The following is a 17,385-nucleotide window of genomic DNA, read 5'->3' as shown; positions in this document are numbered from 1 at the left end:
TTTATAGCATGGATGCAATCATAATAAAAATTCAACAGAGTTTTTAAGGACCTTGTCAAATTGATCCTAAAGTTTACATGGTAGAGTAAAAGCACAGGGATAGCTAAAACAATTCTAAACAAGTAAAACAGAAAAGACTTCTACTGCGAACCAGGTTATAAAAAATATAGATGCAAATTAAAGGAGTAAGGTATTGGTCTGGGAGTGAACAAATTGAGTAAGAAAACCTAGTAGAGTGCATCCATCCACATATGAAAACTGGTACAAAATTAATACAGTTTTGTGATCAATAGGGGGATCAATGATATAGGGAACAATTGACATTCCATATTGAAAAAAAAAATGAAACAAAGTCTCTACTTAAACCTTTCACAAAAATAAATTTCAGATGGATTAACGACTTAAATGTGGAAACTACGACTGTAAAAAATGTGTTTATAAAATTGGAGATTGTCCTATTTTTAATCAAGATGACACCAGAGACAGTTTATGCTAACTGACACTTCTATCTGGAGCTCAAGCACCATCTGTACAGCAGGCACATCAATTGCATGAACTGCAGAGGTGACCCTCAGTGGTTCTCTCTCCTTATCCCAGCTTTGGGTGCAGGGAATCCTCTTGGCTGCTCTTCAGGCCTGGGTAAGAAGCATTATTCCTTAGATAGCCCCTATCAAATTCACCCAAAGCATTCCTTCCTCCTGTCACCTTGTATAGGAGGCTGACTCTGAGCCTTATTTTTCCTGTTTGTTAAATTGGGTACTGTAGTACCTGCTTTATTCATTGTTATAAGGTTTAAATGTGAAAAAGCATGGAAAGCCTTTAGCACAGTGCCCAGCATATAACAGATGCTCAGTAATTATTAGCCATAAATATCAGAATTATCAAAGGGAACATATTTATTAAGTGGGAAAGACAGGATTTGAAAGCTGGTCAGTCTGATTCCAAAGTCTGTGATCTTTTAATGAATGTCACCAAGATCAAGCGAAAAGATATAGGATAATTTGGGAGATGTTTGTCCAGGCTGTGGAATTTGGGGTCTGCATCCTCCTTGTTCTAGAGTTTGATAGGTCATTTTTCTTTCTCCTCTTGGCCTCCCCTGTAGGTTCCAGCATTGCTGACAATTGCCTAATTTCCAATACTCATTCTTTCTCCCAACACTTTAAAATTGTAAAACAAAACATGCATTAGGAAAAGCACATAAAATAAGAGTAAGATTTAATGAATAATTACAAAGCAAACACATGTTCAACCGCCACAGAGGCCACGTTCTTTTTTTCATATGTCTTATCAAGGCCCACACCACTTCCTTAGTGACAAGTCATGGCTTCTTTTTTGTTGGTCATTGAGTAAATGGTTGTCTCCCTTTGGGAAGATATGCCAGCCCGTGAGGGAAAAATGTGAGAAACATCCTGGTCATCAATCCGACACTGTCACAAATCATTTCTTGGGAGGGGAGGTTTCGAACGCTTCTGCCACCATTGAATTTTCTTGGCTTCTACTTCTGGTTCAGACATTTGCTGCTGTTGCCCCAGATCCCAGTTCTCCCCATCCCTGAGTTCTCTAACTTTTCTTTGTACTGATTTTTTTCTCTGAGGGCAACCACCTTTCTCAGTCTCTCCAGAATTGCTAAGACGAATCCAACCTGGACAAATGGCAAAATTCGAGCCAAGGGAATTCAAGCCTTCTGGTGAAAGAAGGAGGTGGACACCCAGCCTCTCCCTTGAAGTGCATTGCTGCTCTTAGACCAACAGGGATGACTGGACATGCTGCCCCTCCCACGTTTTCATTCCTTTCTCAGCTTCTCCTAGCCCCATCTCCACAAGTGATTTTTTTCTTTTAAATTTTTACTTTTTTCTTTTATTTTTCTTTAGAGACGGGGTCTCGCTATTTTGCCCAGGCTGGTCTTGAAATCCTGGGCTCAAACAATCCTCCTGCCTCCGCCTCCCAAAGTGCTAGGATTACAGACACCAGAATAGAGATATAATTGCCTCCATTTTCTATGGGAAAATCTTAAGGCACACTCTAGGTTTGCAAATCATGATAATTTCTTTCCAGCCTGCACCAATTTATAACTTGTATGTCTTCTTTTGTAGGGGATGACTTTGGTTAGCCATCTAATTGAGGAAGACCTTAAACATAAATGCACATAGAAGCATCGCTGATTGATAATTTGATTTATGTTCATGGGAGGAAAAACAACATCAAACAAGAGAGCTATGGTTAGGTGCTTATTGTTTATTGATGCTAAGTCTCTTTCTATTTCTTTTAAAACAAGCAATGAGGCTGAATTTTCAGAGAATGCAGATACCTAACAATTGGCCTAAGGGTTGTCCTGCCTAATTTGGTAAAAAAGTGGCAGACAACTGTACATTATTTAGATTTACCAGATGAACATATAAAAAAAAGAACCAAGTAGAAATACTGGAAATAAATGATTATTGAAATAAAAATTCATTACTCACTAGATAGAACTAGCATTCAACCCAGCAATCTCATTACTGGATATATACCCAAAGGAATAGAAATTGTTCTACCATGAAGACACATGCATGCATATATTCATTGCAGCAGTATTCAAAATAGCAAAGACATGGAATTAATCTAGATGCCCATCAATGGTGGATTGGATAAAGAAACTGTGATACATAAACACCATGGAATACTATGCAGGCATAAGAAAGAATGAAATAATGTCCTTTGTAGCAACATGGGTGGAGCTGGAGGCCATTATCCTAAGTGAATTAAAGCAGCAACAGAAAACCCAGAAAAACCAAAAACAGAGTATCACATCATCTCACTTATAAGTGTGAGCTAAACATTGAATACATGTGGACACAAAGAAGAGAACAATAGGCAATGGGGCTTACTTGAGGGTGAAGGGTTGGAGGAGGGTTAGGACTGAGAGTACCTATTGGGTATTATGCTAGTTACCTGGGTGACAAAATTATCTGTACGTCAAACATTAACATGCAATTTACCCATGTTAACAAGCTGCACATGTACCCCTTGAACCTAAAATAAAAGTTGGAAAAACATTAGATAAAATAGAGTTTAGACTGGATGCAGCTGAAAGAAAACTTGGTGAATTGTTAGCTAGTACTGAGAAATTCACCCAGAGCCCAGCACAGAGAGATGAAGAGAAAAATATAAGAGAAAGGCAAAACAACGATAATAAAAATAGAAGGTCTAGTAAATATCCAGTGGAAGTTCCAGAAAGAGAGTGGAGAGAATGGCACAGAAGTAATATTCAAAGAGATAAAGAAAGGATTTTTTCTTTTAGAATTAAGACATGCATCTTCAGACTAAAAGTGCGTATTTGGAGTAAAGCAGAATAAATAAAAGGCAAACATGACTCGGCAAGATTTCTGACAATAGTTACTAGTCCATGCTTTTATATGAAGCAAATGGACCAGGAGCCAACTAAGCGTGAAAACCAAGCCTCATAATGGCCACTGATTGCTCATGTCGATCCCCACGTCCTGCTGCACCTATATAAAGTGAATTCTTGAAAAGGTGCAGATGCCCTTCCTTCCCCAACAAAAGGGCATCCTCTGCAATACTCCTCTGAGATGTAGCCATGGAAGGCGACAGGCAAAGGAAAGGCAGGCTCCCAGATGGCAGAACTGGATTCTTCAGATTTATTGAATAAGGAAATCACTCCAACATTAGGTAGGAAGTCCTCACATCCATGTCTTACAGGATATACAATCTGTATTATGGGCCAGTGACAATTTGTATATATCCTCCTATGTTTCCCTTTTGCAAATAGGACTTTTTATTGCAGTCATTCCGCCCTCAATCTACCATTTTATATTGGGTGCATTTGAAGTGGTTAAATTTACTCAAGCTTATTAAACTTAATCTGTAAAGACTATAAATTTAACTGACAGAACTGCTTTCACCCACATTGCAGAACTGGAGATGAATATAGTACCCAGAGAGACATTTTGTTGTCTTTCTTTGGGAGAGAGGTTGAGTGCATTTTATGTAGATGTTGGTTTAGAAAGTATTTGAAAAAATTTACAGTTATGTAGATGTCAGTAACCAAAAGGGGTATACTTTAGAGAACACTCACTGCTATTTTTACCACTGAGCATCCTTTCACCCTTCTGCTGGTAGCTATATCCTAATTTACCCCAGGAGAATCATTCCCTCTCCCACTCTGAAAATTCCACTGGATTTGGGGAGTTCACATGGTGATGAGTATTGTGGCCTTGGTTTAAACCAATCGGTACATTTCCCTGGTCCCAATCATTGGTTTAAAGATTTAATTCTAGCCACTCCTAGTTAGTTGAGTTGCCCAGAAAAAGCCCTTACTAGACATGAATTTGGGAAGATGGGAGGAGATGCTACAGCCATATTATAAATGCTAAGAGGGAGCCTGACTAAGAATGAAGCCAACATGAAGAGAAGTGTCATGGAGAGAATCTTGTGGGAGCTATAATTTGAGCCCTTGCTCAAATTGCACCTGAAAATAACACCATTCTCCTTGGTTTATTCAGCACTCTCACTTCTTGCATCTTTAAGATCATTTTTTAACTTTCCCCCACAGGATTATCTGGACAGTGCTACTATCCCAGACATCTCCAACTCTGGGTTTAGGACTAAAGAAGTCTTGGAGGGACCATAATGTAGCAGTATGTGGCTGAGTTCTGAAGACTTGGGTTTGAATCTTACTGTGCCTCTGACTTGCTGTGTCATCTTGGGCAAGTGGGCTTACTCTCTGAGGTTCCATTTCCTTTTCTTTAAAAGGGGATATAAAAGTGCTTGGTCCACTGTGAAGTTCAGGGTCATGCATAGTGTCTATTCCTAGGCTTTTTCTTCAGGAAGGTTGACTCTCTGGGTCCTGAGAGTCCTCTATAAGGTAAAAACCCAGCTAGAATCTAAGATTTGGGGCCTCTAAAGAGCATCTGTTCCAATGCACTGATCTTACAAATAGGGAAACTGACGCCCAGAGAAAGGAAGGTTCTACATCAAATTGGACAGAGCTGGGATTCCAACCCAGTCTCCTGAGTCCAGTATCATCATCATGCCTCTCTAGCTGACCACAGGGCCCCGGAGGCCAGAAGTGATGTTATCAAGTGTGAGTCTTTCATGGTCTTTCTGGTGCTCTGCTCTGTTTGGGCCACAGAGGTGTCCTCATAGTGGTGCTCTCCACTGACCCCACGCTTGGACATCAAACTCACCCATAGTAATGATCAACCAGGCATCGTCTGCCATGTCCATCCAAGACCCTGCCATCTCCTGATCTGCAACAGGAACGTTTCTCTGAGACTCACTTTTTCTCATCTGTAAACTGACTTGACATTAGTAGCTACCAAGTTTTGTGTGACGCTTAAATGTAATAAAACATGCTAAACCAAAGGAGATGGATTCTAGCGATTTGGGGAAATCTTTTCCCAAGCTGCTTCTAGCTCTGTTCCACAGTTTAATAATCCAGTTTTTCTTTTCCCGGTTTTCTTCCATGGGTAGTCATGATGGCAGTTTCTTAATGCCCAGCACTCTTTTTCTTTTTGTTTTACCAGGTCCCTAAAGCATTTCCTCATGACATACCACAGACTTTGTTTTTTTAACCTTAGGTTAACTGGATCCCTTCCTCTAGGGAGACAGACATGCAGCTTTTGAAGGGATAAAGTGCAGAGCCCTGATCTGTACACCAACCATCTCTTGCATGGTAATAAGTAGGAAGACACCTGAGATCCACCGTTGTTGGTTAATTTCTCCTGCTAATACTTCGATGGATGGATGTTTTTCACCCTTGCCCAGATTCTGCTTTACTGCCCTTCACCCATTCACTTGTGGGCCTAAAAGGACAGTTCATATTTCCAGATTTTATTAGGACTATGATGAGCAGTAGGGGAGGAAGTACAAACCTTGCAGAATTCAAACTTTCTTGGGTGGGGAAATGATAAGGAGTGGCTAAGCCATCTGTTTCTCTGAAAGGTCTAGGGAGATCCAGCTGCCAAGTCCACAACCTGTGGATGACACCTCCAGAGGTGATTGAAATGACCACACCTCCCTTGCAGTCATCTCTTTCTCATCTGCTCTTCCTGTCTCAGCTCAGGGTTTTTTTCCCCCCAATACTCTCCCCACCACACCTGCTACTTCTGCATACTCCCCGGCTCTGCGAATCCTTTCCCATTTGGTCATTATTGAATGTTTTATGTATTTTGTTTAAGACTACATTTTAAGCTAAGTTATAAAGGCAACTATGAAAGTCAGAAAATTGGCTGAGGCTCTTGGGGTGAGCTCATGGCCTCAGAGGAAGCAGGATGAAACTGTTTCTTAGAGTCACAGTTACTGTCTTGGGACAGGTAGAGGAACTGAGGCCCAGGGAAAGGTAGTGGCTGCCTTATTCACACAGGAATGAGCTGTGAAAACCTGGTCTGCCAGATTCCGAAAGAGTTTTTTGTTCTGTGTTGTTTTTTGGTTTTGAGACTTGGAAACATAGTGAATTTTAGGTAAGAACACAGTGACTTTTAGCTAAGGGTGAAGCTGGCATCTGCTATCAGAATGGGGCAACCCGAAACACATCTCCCTTAGGCCTGAGCAACGGGGCTCCTTCCCTGCACCTCACACTTCAGGGCGCCCTGTGCCTTGGGGCATCTTCCTCAAAATTGTCTATGTTCCCCTCGGGTGCCTGAAGCCAGCCAGGATCAATGGCGCCACTGGGGCAGAGAATCCCAGCTTGGACTGAGAACTGCATGGGTTCTAGTCCAAGGGCGTGCTTCCCACTCTGTACTCCTTCCCCCATTGCTAGAATCTAGGGCAGTCATCCTACCGCCTTGGATGGCTCCTGGCGGGAGCCTGTGGCTGCTCCTGTCTCTTTCTCAGGGCTTTCCAGGCCATCTCTCTGCAACTCCAAAGGGGCTTTTCAGTTGATGTCTTTTTTTTTTTTTTTTTTTTTTTTTTTGCCTCTGATTGACCTGTGCTCTCTCGGGTCAGTCTTGAGCCATGATGGATTAGGGAGAGACATTTCTTGTGCAAATGAGATGCTGCCCTCACTTCACCCATGAGCCCCTCCAGGGCCGGCTACATAATTTATAACACTCAATACAAAGTGAAAAAGTGGAGCCGCTTGTTCAAAAGCAGGAAAAAAAGTGTTAATGGTACTAAAATTAATTTTTTAACTTTCTTTGGCAGTTTCTCTCTAGATCTGCCATGGTGTTAAAAAAAATTATTTACTGTTGCTCCTCCACAAGTATGTGGATACTCACAGGGAGAGTGCAGACTCTCAGAGGTGCGCAGGGTCCCTGTCCCGCTACTTGGTGTGTGCAGGACCCACCAGCTGCCAGGGTCCCCCTGTCACCAGCACCCTGGTAGTCATGGACAAGCAGCCACACTAACAACCTTTGAGACAGTAATTAGAAACCAGTATTCAGAGGAGGCATAAAGGATGATGCAGCCTCACAAGTAATGATGTAACCAACTTTAATAAATGGCATTGGGAAATGCAGAGGCAAAGCAGGTTCCATCAGCCAGGGTTCTCCAGAGAAACAGAACCAATAGCTGATTATCTGGCTATCCATTTATCTATCTATCTATCTGTCTATCTATCTATCTATCTATCTATCTATCTATCTCTATCTGTCAGTTAAGATCTGTCTATCTGTCTATCTACCTACCTACTAATAGGCCCAATCAGGTCTATTTTGTCAAGAAATAAGACCGTGTTTTGTCAAACGTTTAATGGGACAGAGCCAGATGGGTCCAGACCCAAGGACTAAGCTATTTAGTTAAAGACTGATGGCTCCCTGTGCGCTTAATGTGTGCAGGGACACGCTGGTAATAAAAACAATGTGTAGTGTACTGAGGGGACCAGACAGTTTGCTGAGTGTTTTCCAAATACTCCTCACAACAACTGTACAACTCCAGAGGCAGCAACACTCTCATTTTTCAGTGGAGGTAGCTGAAGTTCAAAGAGGTTCAGTGATTTGCTTCCAACCTGTAAGTCTGACTTTGAAGTTCAGGTTCTTAACAACCATGTGGTGTCGACTCCGTGTGCGTGCTCTTTTCTGTTAGCCCTAGGGCTAGTGCAATACCTGACATGTGGTAAGAAATGTTAAATAACTTTTGTGTGAATGGATTGTATAAATGAATGAAGGAACCTATAGGATTTAGGTAGAAGGCAATAAAAGGTGTGTGAAATAGTTTTTTTTGTTGTTGTTGTTTGAGACAGAGTGTCACTCTTGTAGCCCAGTGGCATGATCTCGGCTAACTGCAACTCTACCTCCCAGAGTGAAGTGATTCTCCTGCTTCAGCATCCTGAGTATTACAGGCGCACACCACCATGCCCGGCTAATTTTTGTATTTTTAGTAGAGATGGGATTTCACCATGTTGGCCAGGCTGCTCTCAAACTCCTGACCTCAAGTGATCCACCCACCTCAGTCTCCCAAAGTTCTGGGATCACAGGAGTGAGCCACCACTCCCGGCCTTGAAATAGATTGAATGAGTCAATCTCAGGTTAAGATTTGGTTAGGAGTGGAAGTGTCCTCCACCAAACAGGTTCTGGGGATCAGCATGTGAGTAACCTGTTTTAGAAAAGCTCAATCTTGTGTGTGTCATTAATCCGCTATGCAGCTTTGGGCCTGGATCTTCTTTTAAGGGATTCAGTCTCTTTTATGCAAGCTGTGGGTTTGGTCTAGGGGTTAGCATTTGCTTAAAGGACCAGACAATAAGTATTTTAGGCTTTGCGGTAAATATTTTAGGTCCTATTGCCATTGTAGTGGAAAGATAGCCTTGGACAATACATAAATTAATGGACGTATGGCTATGTGCCAATAAAACTTTATAAAAACAGGTAACTAGGTGGATTTGGTCCAAGGACTGTAGTTTGCTGATCTAGAAAACCCTTGAAGTACTCTTTTTAGTTTTAACATTCTATGATGTAAAGATTTAGAACCAATTACGTCAAAGATAATAATGATTATATATTATTATCTTCTTATGACACCCACAGAAGACATTGCTAATTGGGCACAGGGATCTTTTCTGATGAGAAAGGAGTTGGCTCTAATCAGTCAATCACAGATTGAGCAATCAGTCAATCACAGATTTTAAAAAAATCTTAAGCTGTAGCATTTTCCTTTTAATTTTTTTTTTTTTTTTTTTTTTTTGAGACAGAGTCTCACTCTATTGCCTAGGCTAGAATGCAAGGTGCAATCTCGGCTCACTGCAACCTCTACCTCCAGGGTTCAAGTGATTCTCCTGCCTCAGCCTCCTGAGTAGCTGGGATTACAGGTGTGTGCCACCATGCCTGGCTAATTTTTGTATTTTTAGTGGAGATAGGGTTTCACCATGTTGGCCAGGCTGCTCTTGAACTCCTGACCTCAAGTGATCCGCCCACCTTGGTTTCCCAAAGTACTAAGATTACAGGCATAAGTCACCGTGCCCAGCCCCTTTTCATTCTTTAAGAAATAAATATTTAGAAAACTCCAGATAATTTCTTGAGTGTGGCACTGAGGAAAATAGGAACAAACAGAGAGAGAGAGAGAGAGAGAGAGAGAGAGAACAGGAACTCTGTGAGAGAAATCAAATTATCCCCTGGGTAGTGGAAGTAAGAAAAAAATCTTGACCTGAGAGTGTCATTACCCATTGGTAGAAATCATATCCTCCATTTCTCTCTTACCGACCCGACTAAGTACTCCAACTAGGAGTGGATGCACCTGGCTCATAGTAGTTACCTTGTGCATATTAATTTTCTTCCTTTTCTTTTTCCACCAAAATTTGACTGATGATCAATTGATTATGTCCAAGTCTTCTGATCCACCAAAATTTAAACCATGGAGTGACTTTTGTATAATGGGATCTGCTGCCAGTTGACTGTTTTGTTGTGGAATACTTAAAAACTTCATGTGGGGCCGTCGCTACTTGATAATGAGTGGGTCTTTCATGTCTGTGGGAAGTTCCACAAACCTTCACCTTAGGAATGAATGGGAGAATTCCAAGCATGAAGATAATGAGTCAAGAGCTTGGAATTTGTAGCCAGATGAGCTTTGGCTGAATTTTATTTTATTTTATTTTTTTTTTTTAAGACAGGGTATCGCTCTGTCCCCCAAGCTGAAATGCAGTGGCACAATCATGGCTCACTGCAGCCTCAAACTCCTGGGCTAAAGCGATCCTCCTGGCTCAGCCTCCCAAGTAGCTGGGGCTACAGGCATACGTCATCAGGCATGATGTATCAGGCATGATGTAATTTTTTACATTTTTTTGTAGAGATGGGGTCTCAATATGTGGCCAGGGCTGGTCTCAAACTCCTACTCTCAAGTAATCCGTACACCTCAGCATCCTGAGCAGCTGAGACAGCAAGTGTGTGACCCTACACTCAGCTATAGGCTGAATTTTAGAGATAATGATCACTCTCTTTATAATTAGAAGCAATCTATGCAGACTGGGTAGCATATAGAATGGGTTTAATTTTTTGCTGTCATGTGAGATCTGTAAGGGATTTTGGGGAATTTTAGGAAGCAATCCTCTAAGATCTCAAATTATCTCATAGCTAAATGTCGATCACAGTGACTGATGAGCTGCTTTCCCCCTTTATCGCAGATTCATTTCAATTCTCTTCAGTGGGAAGGGATACTATTCATTTATTCTTTTCAGAGTCCTTAATTCATGCCCTTAATTTCATAACCCTCTGAGAAGGGCTGACTTGTTAGTATCATTTCATTTCACAGCTGAGACAACTGAGCTCCGAAGAGATTTGCTGAGAGCAGAGTTCTTCTTCAGCTTTCATTTGTGAGTGCTTTTCCTGTGTCAGGCACAGAACAGGCACTGGGGATATAACGGTGTAAATATTTCAGGGAACTAAGTATCAGTTGGTTGAACAAGCTAAACTTTTGAGAAAGAAACTGCATTGAGTAATCAGCAGAGTTTCACAATGCCTGAGAGTCCAGTAATGTGAGAATCAGAATTAGTAATGTGAGAATAGGATGTATTGCACAAAGTCTCAGCTGGGAGTCTGTGTCTGGTTTTAGTTCCAGGTCCAGGTAGCACCTTTGCAATTGACCACTTCTTCCCTCTCTCCACCTATAAGGCTAATGGCCTGGGGTCTTGTGATGTTTAGGGCTCAGATGGACACTGAGATGGCCTCTTTAATCAACCAACCTCCCAGGCCAATCTCTTCCCTTTCTTTTCTGGTAGTTGCTGTGTTGGCCTCATAGCCTTACCTGGCATAGGAAAGATAAACTATCTCCTTGGTGTCAGGATTTCTGGTCTCTGGCTAAGCTTCCTGCTTATGCAATAGTAGCTGGGAGGGGCCAAAAGAATTCTGGTGGGGCCACACCCACTGGTGAAAGAATAAATAGTGAGGTTTGGCATTGGCCATCAGAGTCACTCCTGCCTTCACCATGAATTCCAGCGGCCTCTTCCCCTTCATGGTGCTTCTTGCCCTGGGAACTCTGGCACCTTGGGCTGTGGAAGGCTCTGGAAAGTGTAAGTTGGAGTTACTCTGGTCTAATCTGGGCTGCAGGGTCAGAGGTGAGGTCTCCTGGTGGTGTGGGTGTGTCCCCTTCTGTAGGCTCTGATCCCTCAGCTTAGTTTCAGGAGACCTCCCTGAGGGTGGAATACATGTCTGGCTGAGCTCCAAGGTTTGTGTGAGAGTTTCTGAGCTTCTGGAAATGCTTCCTCTATGCAGCCATGCTGTCAGCCCAGGTCCCACTCTCTCTCTCTCTTTCTCATACTCTGCCTTCTTCTTCACCTGTCTGCAACTCTCAAATCATTAGTTTCTGTCTGTGCTTCTTTGTGTCTTTGCTTCTGCTATTTTGTCTCTGTGCTTCTGCCTTGGGCTTTAGCTCTCAACTTCTCTCACACTGGTTCTATTTATCTTTGTTTATCTCTCTCCATCTCCATCACTCCCAGCCTTCCTCTCTGCCTTTGTGTAGCCTTGTTTTGCTCTTGGGTGGGAGGCCTTGACTAGAAGCCTGCTGCCCTTTTCTTGGGTGTGAAACATCCCCTGTCCATTTGTCTAATTTAATCAAGCCCATCAATCCACCTGGAGATCAGGCAGGCATGACCCTTTGGGCTTTGTGGATAGCTACTGAGGTAAGGGTCTCTCCCCCTCAAAAGTGCTTTGTTCAGGAGGCATGATAGCTCCTCAGTGCCCAGCCTCCTCCTGACCAATTGACTTTCTCTTCAAAAGCCTTCAAAGCTGGAGTCTGTCCTCCTAAGAAATCTGCCCAGTGCCTTAGATATGAGAAACCTGAGTGCCAGAGTGACTGGCAGTGTCTAGGGAAGAAGAGATGTTGTCCTGACACTTGTGGCATCAAATGCCTGGATCCTGTTGACACCCCAAACCCAAGTAAGTAGGTCGGGGAACTGCGTAGAGAGGAGTGAGCCTGAGGACACAGCATTAGGGGGATGGGACTGGGTGATGGGTCCTGCCAGGCCTCCTTGTCAATCAGTCAGTGAGTCACACTGCCCTAAGCAGGAAGGTAGCCAGCAGCTGATGAAGCAGTGGGCATTTAGATAGCCAGGTAGTTGGAAGCCTCCCACCTAGTCAGCACTGGACAGCTGGCCACCTGCATCAATGGGGGGCCTGATGTTCTAGGAGAGCCAGGTGCTATGTTTGGGGGGTGCCTTAGGGAGAAGGTGATGGTGATAGAGGTGGGGAGGGGATGATCCCCCCTGCCCAGGCTGGAGCAGGGGCTCACTCTAAAAAGTGGGGATGGGAGGGGTTGTGTAAAGTACAAGGCCTCTGACCGGTAGTCTCACTCTCACCCAGTGAGGAGGAAGCCTGGGAAGTGCCCAGTGGCTTATGGCCAATGTTTGATGCTTAACCCCCCTAATTACTGTGAGATGGATGGCCAGTGCGAGCGTGACCTGAAGTGCTGTATGGGCATGTGTGGGAAATCCTGCGTTTCCCCTGTGAAAGGTAAGCAGGGGGCGAGGGCACACTGAGCTCCCTCCAGCCCTCTCAGCCTCAAGCCTCCGGAGGCCCGGGCATATGGGCAGGGGGACTCCTGATCCCTACTCCAAGCACAGCCTCTGTCTGACTCCCTTGTCCTTCAAGAGAACTGTTCTCCAGGTCTCAGGGCCAGGATTTCCATAGGATCGCCTGTGGCTTTGATTCTATTCTAGTGTCTCTGGGTGGGGGTCCTGGGCAAGTGACTTTCTGAGTCTCAGTTTCTTTATCGGTAAAATGGACATAATGAGATTGAAAGTGCTCTGCAAATCACTATGTGCACTAAGAATTTATTATTCAGGTTGTTTCCATCATGTTTTCTGAGGTTAAATCACAAAGGATCAGTGGAGTTTGAGGATTATCTAGTTCAATGCTTTGAGTTTAGAGTTTTACGGTGAAAACAAGACTTGTCTCCTGACACTAAGTCTCTCTCAACTATAGCACTATCTTGCTATTTTCTCTATCTCAGGAGGATCCTTGGGCAGGAGGAAGGATGTGGATATGATGTGGCTGGTTTCTATGCTGAAGCTCTTATCTGATTTTCTCTCACAGCTTGATTCCTGCCATATGGAGGAGGCTCTGGAGTCCTGCTCTGTGTGGTCCACGTCCTTTCCACCCCCAGACTTGGCTCCACCACTGATATCCTCCTTTGGGGAAAGGCTTGGCACACAGCAGGCTTTCAAGAAGTGCCAGTTGATCAATGAATAAATAAACGAGCCTATTTCTCTTTGTACATCCTGCTTCTGTGATTCACTGGGGGTATGAGTGGGGCGGGAGGCTATGAGGGCAGATCTAGATATGAGGCCTCCTTCCTGTGCATACGTAGTGGGAGGAAGAGGCTTAGGGACTGGGGGGACTTGAATTTATATCATGAGTCTGAAAGTGCTGACTCTTTGATTTGGGACAAGTGATTTTATCTCCTAAATTTCAATTCTTTTGTCTGGGAAGTGGCAATAAAAGTCAGTTTCTCACGGCATTTGGAACACTGGAGGAGGCATTGTGTATGTAACAAATAGCAATGTTACGAGGCCACAGCAAGTTCTCAAAAAATAGGGGCTACTTGTTGCCTACTGGAGTGATTTTGAGCCTCTTTCATTTCCTCTCTCTCCCAAGATACTATTTCTTCTATTTTAAGATGAGAACGTTATCATAATGGGTAACATTTATGACACACTATTGGCCATACCATGCAAGGGTGGTGGTGCCCTTGACTCCAAGGGGCAGGAGTAACAGGAACTGGGACTGCTGAGAGCTAGGGAGCAGGCAAAGGGCCTTACTCCACGTTGCTCTGCTCTGTGGACTCCAGAGGAAAAAGACAACTTGATTAGATAAGATTTTTTAAAATATTCTAATTTAATCCTTTCCTGGAAAAAGTCACTAAACTAAAAAAATCTTCCTTACTACTTTCAACCAATGCTCTAAAAGCAGCAAAGGAATGTATTAAATTAACAATTCAATGAAGAGGAAAAACAGGGAGAACCATTTTATTTATTTGATGAGTGTGGCAGTCACCCTCCACGTTGGCCCCCAGTGATATAGCCTCTTGATATTCACACCTTTGTGTAGCCCCCTCCTGCATTTTTCCATAGTTGGTCTGTGTGACCAATAAAATATTGCAAAAGTGAGAGATAGTTATGTCCTCATGAAATTAGATGATAAAATGCTTGCAGCTTCCATTTTGGGGGCACTCTCTCTCTCCTCAATCACTTACTCTGGGGGCATTCTGTTGCCAGGTCATGAGGACACTCAGGCCATCTGTGCAGTTGCCCACAGAGTGAGGATCCAACACCTCTGGCCAAGAGCCCACGAGGAACGGAGGCCCAACCACAAACACATGAGTGAGCCTGGAGTGGGTTTTTCAGTCTTGCTCTAGTCTTTTAGTTTTTTGTTGTTGTTGTTGTTGTTGTTTTCTGAGATAGAGTCTGACTCTGTTGCCCAGACTGGAGTGCCGTGGCATAATCATGGCTCACTGCAGCCTTGAATTCCTGGGCTCAAGTGATCCTTCTGCCTTCACTTTCTGAGTAGCCGGGACTAGAAGTGCACGTCACCACATCCAGCTAATTTTTTTTTTTTTTTTTGAGACAGAATCTCGCTCTGTCGCCGAGGTTGGAGTGCAGTGGTGCGATCTTGGCTCACTGCAAGCTCCGCCTCCTGGGTTCACACCATTCTCCTGCCTCAGCCTCCCAAGTAGCTGGGACTACAGGCGCCTGCCACCACGCTCGGCTAATTTTTTGTATTTTTAGTAGAGATGGGGTTTCACCATGTTAGCCAGGATGGTCTCGATCTCCTGACCTCGTGATCCGCCTGCCTCGGCCTCCCAAAGTGCTGGGATTACAGGCGTGAGCCACTGTGCCCAGCCCCAGCTAATTTTTAAAAAACTTTTTGTAGAGATGGGGTCTTGCCATGTTGGCCCGGGTGGTCTTGAACTCCTGAGCTCAAGCAATCTTCATGCCTTGGCCTCCCAAAGTGTTGGGATTACAGGCATGAGCCACTGCATCTGGCCCGCTCTAGTCTTGAAAAGACTGCAGTCCCAGCAGACAGCTTGACTGTAACCTCATGAGGGCCCTGAACTACAATCACCCAGCTAAGCTGCTCTTGGATTCCTGACTCTCAAAGTGTGAGTTGATGTTAATGGTTTTAAGATGCTAAGTTTTGGGGAAAGTTGGTATACAGCAATTGATAAGCAATATGATGAATTTAGCAAAAATTTGATACTACAACCAAATACGGACAGTAAAAGAAAATTATGAGCCAATGCCATCTTCTATAAACATAGGTATGAAGATCCCAAGTAAGATGCTAAAAATTAGAATTCATCAGGATTTTAAAAGCTTTCATAGAGTTCAGTGTGAATGTGCAGTGGCGGGATCTCCGCTCACTGCGAGCTCTGCCTCCCAGGTTCACGTCATTCTCCTGCCTCAGCCTCCCGAGTAGCTGGGACTACAGGTGCCCGCCACCACGCCCGGCTAATTTTTTGTATTTTTAGTAGAGACGGGGTTTCACCATGTTAGCCAGGATGGTCTCCATCTCCTGATCTCGTGATCTGCCCATCTCAGCCTCCCAAAGTGTTGGGATTACAGGCGTGAGCCACCGCGCCTGGCCGTAAATATGAATTTTTAATTAAAATTAAAAATTTTTTATTTTAAAATTAAATTAAAATTTTATTAAAAATTTTTCATTTTAAAATTAAATTAAAATTTTATTAAAAATTTTAATTTTTAATAATCTATATATCTATATATATAACATTTTCTTTATGTATTAATCCCTTGATGAACACTTGGGTTGATTTCACATCTTGGTAATTGTGAATAATGATGTAATGAACATGGAAGTGCAGCTATCTCTTCACCATATTCATTTCATTCTGTTTGGATACATATCCAGAAGTGGAATTACTGAATCATATGGTAGTTCTATTTTTAATTTTTTGAGAAACCTTTATACAGTTTTCCATAATGGCTGTACTAATTTACATTTCCACCAACAGTGTGCAAGGGTCCCCTTTCTCTACATCTTCTCCAACATTTATCATTTGCCTTTTTCATGGTAGCCATTATAACAAGCATGAGGTGATATCTCATAGTGTTTTTCTCATTGTGGTTTTAATTTACATTTCCCTAATAATTGGTGATGTTGAACTTTTTTTTTTATATACCTGTTGGCCATTTGTATGTCTTCCATTTGTATGCTTCCTTTGAGAAATGTCTATTTAGGTCCTATGCTCATTTAAAAAATCACGTTGTTTTCTTGCTATTGAATTGCTTGAGTTTCTTATCTATATTTTGAATATTAATGCCTTATTGGACATACAGTTTATAAATATTTTCTCCCAATCTGTGGGTTATCTTTCTACTCTACTAATTGTTTTCTTTGCTGTGCAGAAGTTTTTTAATTTGTTACAATCCCATTTGTCTATTTTTGCTTTTGTTTCCTGTGCTTTTGGGGTCAAATGCAAAAAATCATCGACCAGACCAATGTAATGGAGCTGTTCCTCTATTATTTCTTTCAGTAGTTTTACAGTTTTAGGTCCTACATTTAAGTCTTTAATCCATTTTGAGTTGATTTTGCATATAATTTGAGTTTGATTTTGAGATAAGGGACCAATTTCATTCTGCATATGGATATCCAGTTTCCCCAATACCATTTATTGAACAGACTGTCCTTTTCACATTGTCTGTTCTTGGCAGCTTTGTCAAAAATTAATTGATAATACATGTGTGGATTCATTTCTGGGTTCTTTATTCCATTCCTTTGATTGATGTGTTTGTTTTTATGCCAGTACCATGCTTTTTTGATCACTATAGCTTTGTAATATAGGTTGAAACAAGGTATTATGATGCCTCCAGTTTTGTTCTTTTTGCCCAGGAATGCCATGCTGAGTTGTACTGGTGCTCCTTGGTATGTTACATGCGCCTTTTCTTTTGTCGCCTTCAGAACTCTTTGTCTTTAATTTTTTTTTTTGTTGAGACGGAGTTTCACT

General features: G+C 42.6%; 1 protein-coding gene and 1 long non-coding RNA gene across 3 annotated transcripts; one reads left to right on the top strand and one right to left on the bottom strand.

The window, feature by feature from the left end:
* Nucleotides 1–934: 934 nt before the first annotated feature.
* LOC129052129 (uncharacterized) lies at nt 935–11,244 on the bottom strand. Of its 2 annotated transcripts, XR_008516954.1 has the most exons (3): nt 11,170–11,239; nt 9,685–9,922; nt 935–1,157 (listed from the first exon to the last, which is right to left on the bottom strand). It is a non-coding gene; the product is annotated as an uncharacterized LOC129052129 (long non-coding RNA). The 2 variants fall into 2 exon arrangements; XR_010138715.1 differs by lacking the exon at nt 9,685–9,922 and having other exon boundaries at nt 11,170–11,244.
* An 83-nt stretch (nt 11,245–11,327) lies between these two features.
* On the top strand, nt 11,328–13,636 carry SLPI (secretory leukocyte peptidase inhibitor). Its single transcript, NM_001168575.1, is given in 4 exon segments — nt 11,328–11,434; nt 12,141–12,299; nt 12,723–12,872; nt 13,455–13,636. Coding segments are annotated over 4 exon segments (399 nt in total). The 5' UTR covers nt 11,328–11,349; the 3' UTR covers nt 13,460–13,636.
* Nucleotides 13,637–17,385: the final 3,749 nt, after the last annotated feature.

The sequence above is a fragment of the Pongo abelii genome, chromosome 21 (assembly GCF_028885655.2).
Source record: "Pongo abelii isolate AG06213 chromosome 21, NHGRI_mPonAbe1-v2.0_pri, whole genome shotgun sequence".
NCBI classification, from domain to species: Eukaryota; Metazoa; Chordata; class Mammalia; order Primates; family Hominidae; genus Pongo; species Pongo abelii.
This window is presented reverse-complemented; position numbering and strand designations above follow the sequence as displayed.